Source organism: Saimiri boliviensis, chromosome 21 (genome assembly GCF_048565385.1).
Source record: "Saimiri boliviensis isolate mSaiBol1 chromosome 21, mSaiBol1.pri, whole genome shotgun sequence".
Taxonomy (NCBI): Eukaryota; Metazoa; Chordata; class Mammalia; order Primates; family Cebidae; genus Saimiri; species Saimiri boliviensis.
Genome location: NC_133469.1, coordinates 5,346,797 through 5,362,988, shown reverse-complemented (window position 1 = coordinate 5,362,988; position 16,192 = coordinate 5,346,797). Strand labels below are relative to the sequence as shown.

The following is a 16,192-nucleotide window of genomic DNA, read 5'->3' as shown; positions in this document are numbered from 1 at the left end:
TGTTTGCCAAATGCATGACCAGGTGAGAGCCGGGATGGCCTCTCACCATCCCAGTGCAGGGCGCTGCCTGGCGCCATTGGAACTGTGACATCGCCATGGTTCTTTCTGTTTCAGAGGATGTGGAGGAGTGGCAGGTCGTCTGTGGAAAGTTTCTGGCCATCAACGCCACAAACATGTCATGTGCTTGTCGCCGGAGCCCCAGGGGCCTCTCCCCGGCCGCCCACTTGGGGGACGGGTCTTCTGACCTCATCCTCATCCGGAAATGCTCCAGGTTCAATTTTCTGAGGTTTCTCATCAGGCACACCAACCAGCAGGACCAGGTAAGTGGGGCTTTTGCACGGAATCTCCACTGGTGAGTAATTTATGTTCCGGCAATCCCTGGTTTATATGTTGTAGGGATTCGTTATTTAATTCAAGAGAAGGAAGGACAGTTTTGTTTTGTTTTTTACTTTCTCAAACTTTAAACTCTTGGTTACAACTACTTCTTGTAAAGTTTCATTTAAAAATATAAATATTTGAGGCCAAGCACTTTGGGAGGCTGAGGCAGCAGATCACTTGAGGTCAGGAGTTTGAGACCAGCCTGGGCAACATGGTAAAACCCCGTCTCTACTATAAATACAAAATGAGCCAGGCATAGTGGCTCGTGCCTGTAATCCCAGCAACTCAGGAGGCTGAGGCATGAAAATCGCTTGAACCCACAGGCGGAGGCTGCAGTGAGCTGAGATCATGCCACTTAACTCCAGTTGAGCGAGTTGACAGAGCGAGACTCCATGTCAAAAAATATATATATATGTATGCACACACACATTTATATGTATATATACACATACATAAACACACACACAGATATACATATATATACACACATAACATATTTGAGCACAGAAACTGAGAGGTACGAATGCTTATAATACAACTTCTTGTCTGTTGTTTCTCTTCCTATTTAAAACCAGAACAAAGCAATACAGTAAATGCTTCAGTGGTTCTTGAAGCCACTGCAGATAGAATCTTCCGGCTCCCAGAAATGGGTTCTGTTCCGGCCCTCCAGACGCATCTTTCTGTAGCCCGCGCAGAGGAAGAACTGAGTCTCCTCATGCTGCGAGAAACGGCACTTGGGGTTGCACTCTCCAAATTTAGTCACATTTCTTTTTTTACTTAAGTTCTATTTAAGATCTAGTCTAATGCTATTTTTATGTGGCTTTTTAAGTAGTGCTTGTTAAAAAGAGAATACAAAATTCCACAAATCATTGCTAATCAACTATCAGAATCCTGGCCGGGCGCGGTGGCTCGCGCCTGTAATCCCAGCACTTTGGGAGGCCGAGGCGGGTGGATCACGAGGTCGAAAGATCGAGACCATCCTGGTCAACATGGTGAAACCCCGTCTCTACTAAAAATACAAAAAAACTAGCTGGGCGTGGTGGCACATGCCTGTAATCCCAGCTACTCAGGAGGCTGAGGCAGGAGAATTGCCTGAGCCCAGGAGGCGGAGGTTGCGGTGAGCCGAGATCGCGCCATTGCACTCCAGCCTGGGTAACAAGAGCGAAACTCCGTCTCAAAAAAAAAAAAAAAAAACTATCAGAATCCTGTAAAAAGCATTCATCATTATAGATAAGCTGAGGTTTCTAAAGCATTAGAAGTCATATTGACAAGTGCTGGGGAAGGTGGGCGCCGGGAAAGGTGGGCTCGGGGGAAGGTGGGCTGGGGGGAAGGTGGGCTCCTGGGAAGGTGGGCTCCGGGGAAGGTGGGCTGGGGGGAAGGTGGGCTCCTGGGAAGGTGGGATCCGGGGAAGGTGGGCTGGGGGGAAGGTGGGCTCGGGGGAAGGTGGGATCCGGGGAAGGTGGAATCCGGGGAAGGTGGGCTGGGGGGAAGGTGGGCTCCGGGGAAGGTGGGCTCCGGGGAAGGTGGGCTGGGGGGAAGGTGGGCTCGGGGGAAGGTGGGATCCGGGGAAGGTGGGCTCCGGGGAAGGTGGGATCCGGGGAAGGTGGGATCCGGGGAAGGTGGGCTCAGGGGAAGGTGGGATCCGGGGAAGGTGGGATCCGGGGAAGGTGGGCTCAGGGGAAGGTGGGATCCGGGGAAGGTGGGATCCGGGGAAGGTGGGCTCAGGGGAAGGTGGGATCCGGGGAAGGTGGGCGCCGGGGAAGGTGGGATCCGGGGAAGGTGGGCTCCGGGGAAGGTGGGATCCGGGGAAGGTGGGCGCCGGGGAAGGTGGGATCCGGGGAAGGTGGGATCCGGGGAAGGTGGGCGCCGGGGAAGGTGGGATCCGGGGAAGGTGGACGCCGGGGAAGGTGGGATCCGGGGAAGGTGGGCGCCAGGGAAGGTGGGATCCGGGGAAGGTGGGCGCCGGGGAAGGTGGGATCCGGGGAAGGTGGGATCCGGGGAAGGTGGGCGCCGGGGAAGGTGGGTGCCAGGCTTCCCTTCATCTCTGAGCTGTCAGGTCAGCCAGAAAGGGAACCCCAGGGCCCTACACAAGCAGCTGCATCCTCCGGGAAGGGCCGTGTGTGCACCAAGGCCTGAGAGAACTCGCTGTTGGCCTGGGCCGTTCTGCTGCCCCACCCGGAGGACCTTTAGAGCTGAATTGTCCTTTTCACTGTCTCTCGGTAGTTTGACTTCACTTTTGTTGAAGTCTATCGCGTCAAGAAATTCCAGTTTACGTCAAAGCATGTGGAAGATGAGGACAGCGACCTCAAGGATGGGGGGAAGAAGCGCTTCGGGCACATCTGCAGCAGCCACCCCTCCTGCTGCTGCGCCGTCTCCAGCAGCTCCTGGAACTGCGACGGGGAGGTTCTGCACAGCCCGGCCATCGAGGTCAGGTACGTGCAGGGACCTCCGGCTGCCAGCGCCAGCCCCTCTAGCCCTGAGGTGTCTGTCACAAGCTGCCTCACCCAGGGGTATTCCCTGGGGCTTTATAACAGAATGTTTTAGAAATGCACTTTTCTTTCCCTATGTCAATATCGAAGGAGATGCCGTTACCCGCATTCTGGGAAGATGCCAGGGTGCCAAATTCTCCTGCATTTTTTTTGCAGATCATTTTCACGGGTGTTGGAAGCCCCTCCGTCTCATTCTTTTTCTCTTCCACACTCTGTGCTCCAGGCTGGCATTGGGCTCTTTGCCCTGGCATTCTCTCTCTCTCCTCCTAAATAATTCAAAAGGCAGGAGGCCAAGGCGGGCGGATCACTTGAGATCAGGAGTTTGAGACCAGCCTGGCCAATATGGTGAAACCTCGTCTCTACTAAAAATTCAAAAAAAAATTAGCTTGGTGTGGTGGCATGCACCTGTAGTCCCAGCTACTCAGGCGGCTGTGGCAGGAGAATCACTTGAACCCGGGAGGTGGAGATTGCAGTGAGCTGAGACCTGGGTGACAGAGCGAGACACTGTCTCAAAAAAACTCAAAAGACAAACAAAGGAAACCGCCTTTATGGGCAGTCCATGATTCACTGAATCCACCAGGGAACCGTGAGCCTCAAGGGCCACAGTCAGCCACCAAGTGCAGGTGCTCTGTGCAGGGAGGGGCAGGAGGCAGCGGAGCTGGGAAAGGCACCCTGAGAATGGGAAGGAGGGGAGGAGGCCCGAGGGAAGCTTGGTGTTGAAGGCCATGCAACCTGGGGAATCCATGGAGGCAGCTATGGCCAGACACAGAAGTTCGGTGTCCCTGGGGCAGGCGCCATGCCCCTCCTCTGGCTAGCTGGGTGGAAGGTGGAAGCAGTGTCCTCCCGCATCCACTAGGGCCCATTGTATTTGGAAATTTGTAATATATCACGTAACTAGCAGGAATTTGAGCGCAAAGAACATTGTTTCTCTGTGGAAAGACACAGTAATAAGCAAGTTGATTTTTTTTTAAAGGCCATTGAATTAGGTGTGGGCGTGCAGATTACATGAGGCTGCAGAGCTGGCAAAGCTCTAGGCAGGTTCTGAACTGTTGGCAGGTGTCTGTCAGAGCTTGGGCTACTTCAAGGAAGTCCAGCTGGACACTCGTTCACAGAGCGTGGCTCATGGGAGAACCGTGGCAAGCTGGTCGTCAGGCCTATGCCTGTCTGCACCCAAAGCTGGTTGACAGATGGCCCTTGAGTGCTTGAAGTCACAGCATGTAAGAGGATGCCACCTCTCTGCAGAAAACTCCTCAGATCAGTGACTCCTCCGCCAGCCAGCTCCCGCTCTAAGAAAGCTTCTCCCATTCACATCCAAACAAACCTAATGGAGAAGGAGGTCTCCACCCATCTCCAGGCCTGGGTCCGCGTGCCTTTCTTTCTGTCAGGGTAGGGATTTCGACAGGTCGTCGGAAGGTCCTAGGAACACCCACTGCACCGGGCAGCTGTGCATAGGGACTTTCCTCTGTCAACTCATGTGACAAGTTTGGGAAGTGGGATTATTTTTAATATTGGTGTATGTATTAAAGAAATAGAATAATTTGAAAATTAGGGCAGGCATCAAATAGGTCCTGTCTATCTTGATAAACATTGCTATGCCTTGAGAAGCACACCACTTTTTAAAATACAATGTGTGTGTGTGTGTGTGTGTGTGTGTGTGTGTGTGTGAGTTCAGCTCCATGGAAACAGCCTGTCATTTATTTATTTATTTTTATTTTTTAATTTTTTTGAGACAATTTCACTCTTGTTGCCCAGGCTAGAGTGCAATGGTGAGGTCTCGGCTCACTGCAACCTCAGCCTCCTGGATTCAAGTGATTGTCCTGACTCAGCCTCCCAAGATACTGGCATTGCAGGCGTAAGCCACTTTGCCCAGCCCCGGCCTGTCACTTAATGCAGGGGTTTAGGTTACTGAAATATGTCTGAGGATGCTGTGATATTATTAATACATGAAATAAACAGAGCTGTCCCGTGTGGGAAGATGGCACTGACCTAGGGATTCACTCTGGCCACCGAGCCCCTGGGCAGGGGACCTCCAGGGACCCCCAACCTGCTCCTCAAGCCTGAAGGCTCTTGCTCTCATTGGGCCACCTGTCCCTCTCATCTGAGCATTCCTCACACATCTGTTTGACAAATGGAGTCGCCCCACACGGGCTCCCCACAAGCCGTGCACACTCAGTACTGCTGAGGACATTGAGGGGGGTGGGTGGGTGGAGTGGGCACATGCCAGAGTGGGCACTCTACTTTCCATGGGAGCATTGTCATCTGAATCAGGGGTGCTGATGCCCGTATTTCCCACCTGGCCATCAGCGACCCTTTACAAACTTGGCATCCTGGGAGTCTAAGTGAATGACTCCACACCCAGGACCTGTCATTTCGGACTGGACTCCCACAGCCCACGGTGACATCTGACCATTCCACGGGGAGTGGGGCTCAAGGCCAGCCTTCAGGGAGGGACGTGTGGGGTTTACACGTGGCTGCTTGTCTCTGCAGGGTCCACTGCCAGCTGGTTCGACTGTTTGCGCGAGGAATTGAGGAGACTGTGAAGCCAGACTCGCACAGCTGAGCAGCCACCGCCGGCTTTCGAACTCGCAAAGTGTGAAAACTATTTAAGAAAATTATTCCAGACCAATTATGTTGAGATATACATTCAAATTTAGAAATTTATTTTTGATAGTTAAACCTTGATTTTAGAGAAAAAAAAAACACCTTTTGTCAACAATTTTGTGACATATTTGGCATTTTCAGTTCTTTTTGCACACCTGTGGGTTCAGCTCACGTCACTTCCCCTCAGCGGACACAGCTGCTGATGGGGGCCTTGGCTTCTTAGGTCTTAACAATGTCAACAGTGTAGTTTAGAAAATGGCTCGTCAGTGGCTCTATTGCAATAATTTTAGGGACGTGATAATATGATTTCCACGCAGGTCACACCGTCTGGGCCCGAGGTAGCGGGGGGGGTCACTCTGATCCACTTTGCGGGACTTATTCCGTAATGGTTTGTGGGCAAGTTTTGGGAAGTGGTTGATTCTCTCTGCCTTCATTTCACCTTCCTCTTAGTTTACGGTTAGGTCATCGCTGCGTGATCTCCACGATACTGTGCAACTGCAATGCAACGTGGTCTGGCTTCAGGTGACCCTCGGGCGGCAGACCACGCCCACGCCAGGAAGGGCATGGGGGGGCCTCCACGCCTGCCTCATCACGGCGGCGTTGCAAGACAATCCAGCTGGGGGCGCGACCCTGGCGCCCGTTCTGGGAGCACAGATCATGAGCTCTGGAAGCAGGCCCGTGTGAAGCACTGGCAGGTTTTGTGCTGCTGCAATGTCACATGCTGATGCTTGATGTTGACGCGAAGCGCCTAACACAGCCGGGCTTGGCAGCCCATCAGGAAAAAACGGGCCGCCCGTGGAGGAGGGGCCGTTCCCAGACTCCGGAAGGATGACTTCGGAGCAGGCCCTGAAGTCTGTGCCGGGGGTCCAGATTTGTTCTTGCCTTTTCTTCACACCGAGTTCTCTGTATTTATCGAACATCTTGTCCTTTTAAACCAGTGTAGTGTGAACTGTGTCTCCGATGTTTGTCTTTTTGTCTCGAAGCCATGGTGGATCGCATGAGGGCTCTGGTGACCAGAGGACTCTTCCCTGAAGGCATTCCTGCCCCGATCCCCAGGGCACCCCTCAACTGTGTACTACGTCCTTGTTTAGTGTGTATCCACGCCTACGTAGATGATAAGATGTGTGTAACTGAGTTTTGTTTGAAATAGACTACGCGGCTGAAACTCTGGTCTCTAAGGAGGGGGCCGTGGCCGTCTGGAGCACGTGTAGACACCGTTCCTGATGCTGCCGGGTGAGTTTTGCAGAGACTCCCTTAGTGATTTCACATTTTGCAGGCAGCTTCCATTTTCAGAATTCCCTGGCATCGATTTCTGTTTTGAAGCATACAGGAAACTTCCCATTTCCTCGTTCAGCCCCACCCAGGTCAGGCAAAAGGGCAGCTTCAGCGGCAGATTTTATGGACCACGTTATCAGAGATCATTGTGCAAGCTGAATGGTGTAATAATGAATAGTTCAAAGAAAAATCTGGGTGTAAAGAGTAAATAGGCCCTGGCTCTTTCTACCACTGTTTGCTCCTGGTTGGAAAGAAACCAAAGATGTAAGACGGGCTGCTCTTCCAGACGGGCTGTGCCTGCCTGTGCCTCGCAGCCTGTGCAGCCCACAGCGTGCCTGCTGTCCAGGAGGCCATGGCTGCCACGGGCGCTCTGTAATTATGTTCCTCACAGAGTTTCCCCAAAATGTTCTTCTAAGCCTTTATTGTCCCTGGTAAAGGTTTCTTAGCCGGGTGTGGTGGCTCACGCCTGTAATCTAGCTACTCGGGAGGTTGAGGCAGGAGAACTGCTGGAACCCAGGAGGTGGAGGTTGCAGTGAGCTAAGATTGCACCACTGCACTCCAGACTGGGCAATAGAGCGAGACTGTGTGTCAAAAAAAAAAAAAAAAAAAGTTTCCTTTACACTGGCCTGCCCTAAAAACCACTACCAATTTTAGCAAAACAGTCCAGGCCAAAGAGGAAATGTTTTATGTTGAGTAAGAAACCCAGCCAGTCCACACGGCCAGCTCCTGAGTGGCTTTGGTGATACGTGCCAGCCACCTGCTGACATTCAGAATCTCAGACCTCGGGACTGCTGTTGAGGTAGTGTGTGTCTGACACGTGCCGAGAGCCCCTGGCTGCCTGTGCGCAGGATGGGGGTGACTGCCCAGCCATTCCCGCTTGATAAGCTCTGATTTCTGGGGAGCCTTTTAGATGTAGCAGATATACAGCACCTATACTTTTGGTGTTTTAAGGAAAAAAAAAAATCCGAAGTGCTTGTTAGATAGTGAAAACTTAGGATTGCTTAAAAAGGTTAGTTTTAGCTTCCTTTGTGGCTACCTGGTGCAAAACAATTAGCAGCGATGCAGTGGACCTGATTCTAGTTTGTTCTAATAGAAGTGAATAGGGCGCTCTTGCCTCTGACGGCAGGGCTTGACTTTGATCCTGAACACCTTGTGTAACGGGGAAAGACTGCTTGAAAGGATGGCCTCATTCTTCTTCTAATCTTGCTGGTTTCGAGATTAGAAAACGGCATTATTTGATCTGATATGTTTGAGAAGACAAAAATAAAGTTACCTGGGCAGATTGGGCTTGCTGTCTTTCCTTTACACGTTCCTGTTATTTCCAAAGCAGAAATTTTTCCTGAAAACACAATTTAAAGAAGAAGAAGAAAGTGAACCAAGGTGTCACTACCACCTATGCCAAGAATATAATGAACTAAAACCAACACAAAAATCAACTAGGAAGATAGTTCAACTAGAAAGTTTAACTAGAAAACTGCTGCACAGCAGAAGTAATAATCGTGAAAGTAAACAGCCAACTTACAGAATGGGAAAAAGTGTTTGCAAACTATGCATCTGATAAAGGACTAACAGCCAGAATCTATAAGGAACTCAAATCAGCACGCACACACACACAAACCCCACACACAAATAATCCTGGCTGAACACAATGGCTCACACATGTAATCCCAGTACTTTGGGAGGCCAAGGCATGCAGATAGCTTGAGGTCAGGAGTTCGAGATCAGCCTGGCCAACGTTGTAGAACCCCATCTCCATCAAAAATATAAAAAATTAGCTGAGTGTGGTGGCAGGTGCCTGTAATCTCAGCTTCGCAGCAGGCTGAGCAGAGGGTGAATCCAGGAGGCAGAGGTTGCAGTGAACCGATACGGCACCACCGCACTCCAGCCTGGGTGACAGAGTGAGACTCTGTTTTAAAAAAATTAATATGCCAGGCGCAGTGGCTCACACCTGTAATCCCAACATTTTGGAAGGCCATGGCAGGCAGATCTCGAGGTCAGGAGTTCGAGACCAGCCTGGCCAGCATGCTGAAACCCCATCTCTACTGAAAATACAAAAAAATTAGCTGGCATGGCGACGAGCACCTGTGATCCCAGCGATTCGAGAGGCTGGGGCAGGAGAATCGCTTGAACCTGGGAGGTGGAGGTGGAGGTTGCAGTGAGCCGAGATCGCACCGCTGCACTCCAGCCTGGGGAACAAAGCAAGACTCCATGCAAAAAATAAATAAAATAATAAATACTTTATAAACATGAACTTACTCTTGTTAACAAACTTGGTACGTTCTGTTTGATCCCTACTAACAGACAAGGAAATGGAGAGAGGCTAGGTTACTTGTTCAGAATCACACAGCCAGTGCACAGCAGCGTCAGAAGTCAAGCCCAGGGAGTCCCTCTCCAGTCTGTGCTCTTAACCCTGGGCCATGACACATCATCACCCACTGGGGCCCAGGAAGGAGAAGGACTCACACCTGAGGCCACACCATCAGGGTCCAGCCCCAGGCAGGCTCTTTCTCCACACACACACAGCCACTTTGGGGCCCCTCCTCCCTTCTCTTGGTGACAGTTTTGCCCATGGGCCTCCTGCGGGCAAAGGGGAGGCTGAGTTTGTGGTTTGTGGGTGTCTTTCAGGGAGTGCAGCTTGATGGAGTCAGTCTTTGCATGCAGGGAGAGAAGCTGAGTGGAGGCTGGCTGGATGACTGGGCCTAGGCCTGCAGATGAGGGAAAGGGGCAGAGGGGACAAGGGATGTGTCCTGGCACTGATATTGCTGAGAGAGACCCCAACCCCCAGGAGGAGCACATAGGCATGAGGTAGAGGCTGCTGGTTCTTCAGCTGGTGAGCAAGGGCTGGCTGTGGCAGGGGCTCCAGGAGCAGTGGGGAGCTGTTAAAGATTCAGACCCAGCAGGGCACAGTGGCTCACACCTGTAATCCCAGCACTTTGGGAGGCCGAGGGGGACGGATCACCTGAGGTCAGGAGTTCAGACCATCCTGGCCAACATGGAGAAACCCTGTCTCTATTAAAAATACAAAAATGAACTGGGTATGATGGTGCACACCTGTATTCTCAGCTACTAGGGAGGCTGAGGCAGGAGAATCGCTTGAACCAGGAGACAGAGGTTGCAGTGAGGCGAGATTGTGCCACCACACTCCAGCCTGGGCAACACAGCAAGACTCTGTCTCAAAAAAAAAAAAAGAAAAAAGATTCAGACCCAGCCTCCACCCTCTGTGTTGCATAAACTGTTCTCCTAGGGCAGGCTTGGAGGGGCCCATGCCTGGGGTACCCAGGTTGGCAGGCAGCTTCGTGTATGCCTCTGGGGAGGCCTCCCTGACTACAGGCCGGCTGTGGAGTGCTGCACAAGAACTCACTTCCACCTCTCTTATGGTGGTGCTGTAGGCAGCCATGTTTGACACCATGTGACCATGCCTGGTGGTCACATGACCCCAAGACACCACGCCATAGGTCAGCCCAGGACCAATAGCTGGTGGCAGGAAGCAAGGAGCTGAACAGGTGGATTTAGCCCCAGGGACTTCAGCCTGGACATCCCAGAAGAGGCAGCTGCTGATGGGGTCCCCGGAGGGTTGAGGATGCAGGGAGGCCTAGGGGTCTGGGGGTCTTGGAGTCTTGGGGAGTCTTGGGAATTTAGGGGGCCTAGGAGACCTTGTGGGGCTTTAGGAGGGCCTAAAGGGCCTGAGAGGGGGGCCTTGGAGATCGTTGAGGAGCCTGGGAAGGCCTTGAGGGGTCTCTGGAAGATCTTTCGAGACTTGGGGGCCTGGGAAGCCTTGGGGGACCTCCCGAGGCCTAAGGGACCTTGGAAAATCTTTGGGACCTTACAGGGACTGGGGCTTTGGGCAGGCCTTGGAAAGCAAGTGGGGGTGGGAGGGCCCGGGAAGGCGGGTGGAGCAGCTCCCCCAGAGGGCCCGGGTCACGCTGTGGCCACAACCTGGGCACTGTGCTCCGGCTAAGGGAGCCCTGGTCATTCCCTCCATGTGATGGGGGATCCCAGGCCGGCCCCAGCATTCCTGTGAGGGGGAAGTGACCCCAAGGGGACAGGCATTGCCCCTGCTCTGAGGCCTGCAGGCTCCACATGCCACTCCCATGCAAACTCACCCCGAAAGCACACGAGGTTGTGGGGTCTGCCAAAGTCTTTGTGGGGCAGTGGAGGAGGAACCCCATTGTGAGACATCCCCGTGTCCCCAGAGCTCCTCTCACGCCGACGGCCTCTCTCTTCACTGGTTGTGCCCAGAACGGTGCCTAGCACACAGGAGTGTGAGCCATCGTCATCACTGCTGTCAGCCTCCACACCGCTGTCACTGACTTTTGGTTCTCCTTCCCAGGTGGCCTCTCAGGATCTCTCTTCTTGCCTCCAGCGGCCTGGAGCGCTTCGTGTGGGAACAGACGTGCCCTGCAATGCTCCTCACGTGAAACAGGAAGAGCCTATAAATGAAAACACCTCCCCCCCATGGGGTTTACGTTTCTTTCTTTCTTTCTTTTCTTTCTTTTTTTAAATTTTTTTTATTTTGAGACAGGGTCTCACTCTGTTGCCCAGGCTAGAGTGCAGCAGCACGATCTCGGCTCACTGCAACCTCCACCCCCCAGGTTCAAGTGATTCTCCTGGCTCAGCCTGCCGGCTAGTTGGGATCACAGGCACGAGCCACCACGCCTGGCTAATGTTTTGTATAGTCCGTAAAGACCGGGTTTCATCATGTTGGCCAGGGTGGTTTTTGAACTCCTCAGGTGATCCGCCCGCCTTGGCCTCCCAAAGTGCTGGCATGAGACACTGCACCTGGCCCCCCGTGGGGTTTAGAAGTAGCTCAGCGCAGCATGTGGCGGGTACCACCCAGGGAGGTGGCACAGAGGATAAAAGTCCATGGCGGACAAATGCAGTCGGTGTGGAAATCAGGCCCTGACTTGTGGGGCCGACGCCGTGAGCAGCCACAAGGTGGCCTCAGTGAGCCCAGGGACGGGCAGGTGCAGGGCAGGTGGGAGGCTAGTGGCAGCTAAGTTAGGCTAAGAGAGACGTAGCAGGGTCCCCCTGGGCAGCAGGTGGAGGCCCAGCTCACCCTGGCTCCTGGCTGCACAGCTCACAGTGGGCACCTCCTCACCTGGGGAAGAGGAAGGGCAGCCTGCGGCCAGCGAGTGAGCCAGGACCCTCCCACCTGGGCTGGGGCACAGAAGGCAATCACAGGGCAGCTGAACCCACTGCAGAGCAGGGCCCGAGGGCTGGCTTTGGGAGCAGAGGCCGCAGGCTAGCTCTGAACAGGCCTCAACCCATCCCCTGCGTCCCCCAAGCCCTTCCCAGCCTCCACCCCCTGCTGCAGGCCACACCTTCAGCCTCGGCCCTTCTGTGCTGAGGGCTGTGCACTGGAGGCCACGTGGGGCGACCGGGACTGCCTGGGCCCTGGAGCAGCATCTCTGAGGCTTCAACCCCGTGGAGCTGACTGGGTTCACGGCTACATTCACACCACACTCCTGCTCCAGGCTGGGCCAGGTGAGAGGAGGGAGATGAAGGAGGGCTGGGATGGCCTTGCCGGTCCTCAGGGTCGCTCACCTCTGGGGATCTGGCTGGAGCTAGGGGCAGGGGAAGGACAGGCTGGTGGGAGGGGCCAGAAGCCCACTAGGAGGGCTAGGAAACCCAGACGTAGGGGGGCCCAGGGCCAGGACCTCAGACCTTCTGACCTGCCAGGCTGCCTCCCTCAGCCCCACCCCACCCCAAACAAGGTATCTAGGGACACTGGCCTGTGGCAGACACGCCCACAGCTTTGTCGTGTGCCCCTCTTTGTCCCCCTCCTTGTGGGGAGCTGCCACTATCCCTGCACTTTAACAGGTGAACCTAGTGCCAGCCACTGCCCCCACCCACCAGCCCCTGACTCAGGCCAGATAAATGAAAACCATCTGACCACAGAGGAGGAGACTGGGGGCACCGCAGGGCCCCAGGTGGCCGGAGGTCAGCCCCAGGGCAGGTGACCTAGAGGCCAGTGGTCTGGAGAATCCTGAGCCCCCCGCAGATGGGGGGCAGGCCCTTGGTGCCTTTCCTTCCAAGAGGGGAGTCTAAAGGGAGAGTGTGACATCGATCCAGGATCCACCACGCAGGTGCCAGTGACAGAGGCCGGTGGGGGTGACCGCAGCTCCTGCCTAGGACAGTCCTGGAGATGGATGGTGGGGCTGGTATCTGTCTTAATTTGCTGCATTGCTAGAAACCAATACTGGAGGCTGGGGAATTTATAAAGAAAAGATGGTGGCCAGGCCTGGTGGCTCACACCCATAATCCCAGCACTTCAGGAGGCTGAGGTGAGTGGATTACCTAAGATTGGGAGTTCGAGACCAGCCTGACAACATGGGGAATCCCCACCTCTACTGAAAATACAAAATTAGCTGGATGTGGTGGCGCGTGCCTGTAATCCTCAGCTGCTCAGTAGGCTGAGGCGGGAGGATGACCTGAACCCGGGAGGCCGAGGTCATGCCGCTGTACTTCGGCCTGGGCAACAAGAGCAAACCTCCATCTCCAAAAAAAAAAAAAAGATTATTTGACTCATAGTTCTTCAGGCTGGTACTAAGAAGGATGGTGCCAGCATCTGCTTCTGGTGAGGCTTCAGGAAGCTTCCATTCATAGCAGAAAGGGAAAGGGAGGAGGCAGCCCATGGAGAAAGGAAGGAGGAGAGGCGGCAGAAGACGGCGCCAGGCTGGCTGGCTTTCTTTCTTTCTTTCTTTTTCTTTCTTTCTTTCTTTTCTTTTTTCTTTTCTTTCTTTCTTTATTCCTCTTTCTTTCTTTCTCTCCTTCCTTTTTTTGAGACACAGTATTTTTAGTAGAGATGAGGGTTTCTCCGGATTGGTCAGGCTGGTCTCGAACTCTTGACCTCAGGTGATCCGCCCACCTCGGCCTCCCAAAGTGCTGGGATTACAGGTGTGAGCCAGGCTTTCTTTAACAACCAGCTTTCATGGTAACTAATAAAGGCAGAACTCACTGTTAACGCAAGCACCAAGCCGTTCATGAGGGGTCCGCCCCCTCCCAGCAGGCCGCATGTCCAACACTGGGGATCAGATTTCAACCTGAGATTTAGAGAGGCTGACATCCAGACTGTATCAGCCTCCCAGCAAGGACAGTGTACTTCGCGGTGCCTTCAAACGGCTAGGATAGTACCTGTTTAAATATGTGGGTAAATCTAAGTAACTGTTGGCTGCATAGAATAACATTAATTTTTTATGGTGTTTTATATAGATAAAAATTTTATTTATTTATTTATTTATTTATTTATTTAGACACAGTCTTGCTCTGTGGCCCAGGCTGGAGTGCAGTGGCTTGATCTCAGCTCACTGCAACCTCCGCCTCCTGGGTTCAAGCAGTTCCCCTGCCTCAGCCTCCCGAGTAACTGGGATTACAGGCATCCACCACCATGCCTGTAATTTTTGTGTTTTTAGTAGAGATGGGGTTTTGCCATGTTGACCAGGCTGGTCCTGAACTCTTGATTTCAGGTGATCCGTCCGCCTCAGTCTCCCAAAGTGCTGGGATTACAGGCGTGAGTCACCTCGCCCCACCTATACATAAAAATTTTAAGTAGGCAAAGGTCGCTGTCCTTCCTTCCTTCCGAAGAGTACAGAAGGGGGAGGGGAACACTGCCATGGAGAAACTGACAAACACCTCAGCCAGGTGACCAAGGTCAACGCCAGCAGTGAGGAGTCATGCTGATGGCATGTCACCTTGTAAGACAGGATGGGAAGGGCCCTTACTTCTGAAGTATTCCTCCGCAAAACCTCAGTCTACCTCTGAGGAAAACATCAGACATGGCAATCAAGGGGCAGCCACAAAATTCCTGGCCCATCCTCCTTAAACTGTCTAGGTCATCAAATACATGGAAAACAAGAGAAATTTTCACAGCCAGGAGCAGCCTAAGAGACGTGATGACTTGGTGTCCTGCCGGATCCCGCGTGGTATCTAGGACTGCAAAGGCATATTAGGCAGCTGGGCGTGTACTCACACCTGCAGTCCCAGATACTGGGGAGGCTCAGGCGAGAGCATCTTTTTTTTTTTTTTTTTTTTTTTTTTTTGAGACAGAGTTTCACTCTTGTTACCCAGGCTGGAGTGCAATGGCGCGATCTCGGCTCACCGCAACCTCCGCCTCCCGGGTTCAAGCGATTCTCCTGCCTCAGCCTCCTGAGTAGCTGGGACTACAGCGTGCGCCACCATGCCCAGCTAATTTTTTGTATTTTTAGTAGAGACGGGGTTTCACCATGTTGACCAGGATGGTCTCGATCTCTTGACCTCATGATCCACCCGCCTCGGCCTCCCAAAGTGCTGGGATTACAGGCTTGAGCCACCGCGCCCAGCCCGTGAGCATCATTTGAGCACAGGAGTTCGAGGCTGCAGTGAGCTATGCCTACACCCATGAATAGCCACTGCATTCCAGCCTGGACAACACAGCAGGACTTTAGTTGTTCTTGCTGTTAAAGTGCACTAGTGGCCGGGTGCAGTGGCTCACACCTGTAATCCCAGGAGGCAGAGGTGAGTGGATCACTTGAGGTCAAGGGTTCGAGACCAGCCTGGCCAACGTGGCAAAACTCTGTCTCTACTAAAAATACAAAAATTAGCCCAGCATGGTGGCATGCGTCTGTAATCCCAGCTACTCAGGAGGCTGAGGCAGGAGAATTGCTTGAGTTCAGGAGGTAGAGGTTGCAATGAGCGGAGATCACACCACTGTACTCCAGCCTGGGCGACAGAGTCAGATTCCAAATAAATAAGTAAACAAATAAATAAAATGAAGTACATTAGGTGATGTCTTAGTCCATTTTGTACTGTCATCACAGAGGACCTGAGACTGGGTAGTTTATAAACAATGGAAGTTCATTTGGCTCACAGTTCTGGAGGCTGTAAGTTCAGGAACAAGGTGCCAGGATCTGGGGAAGACCTTCTTAGTGTGACACCCCGTGGCAGAAGGCAGAAGGGCAAGAGAGTGTACACAGAAACCCTTCTTTTATCAAGAACCCACTCCCACGATAACTAACCCACTCCATTATAACTAACCCACTCCCAAGATAACTAACCCACTCTCAAGATAGCTAACTGACTCCCATGATAATGAACCCATTCCCATGATAACTAACCCACTCCCATGATAACTAACCCACTCCCAGAGAACTAAGCCACTCCCAAGGTAACTAACCCACTCCCAAGATAACTAACCCACTCCCAAGATAGCTAACTGACTCCCATGATAATGAACCCATTCCCATGATAACTAACCCACTCCCAAGGTAACTAACCCACTCCCATGATAACTAATGCACTCGCAGAGAACTAACCCACTCCCAAGGTAACTAACCCACTCCCATAAGAACTAACCCACTCCCATGAGAACTAACCCACTCCTGTGATAACTAACCCACTCCCATGAGAACTAACCCACTCCCATGAGAACTAACCCACTCCCATGAGAACTAATCCACTCCCATGAGAACTAA

The 16,192-nt window shown here is 52.8% G+C and overlaps 1 protein-coding gene across 1 annotated transcript in view; it reads left to right on the top strand.

Moving 5' to 3' along the window:
* CERK (ceramide kinase) overlaps nucleotides 1-8,030 on the top strand; it is a 56,285-nt gene extending 48,255 nt beyond the window's left edge. Inside the window, exons 11-13 of the mRNA XM_039463162.2 lie at nucleotides 115-320; nucleotides 2,602-2,810; nucleotides 5,355-8,030. Of these exons, the coding sequence (XP_039319096.1) occupies nucleotides 115-320; nucleotides 2,602-2,810; nucleotides 5,355-5,427 (488 nt within the window). The 3' untranslated portion in view covers nucleotides 5,428-8,030. The remainder of the gene's footprint in view (nucleotides 1-114; nucleotides 321-2,601; nucleotides 2,811-5,354) is intronic.
* Nucleotides 8,031-16,192: the final 8,162 nt, after the last annotated feature.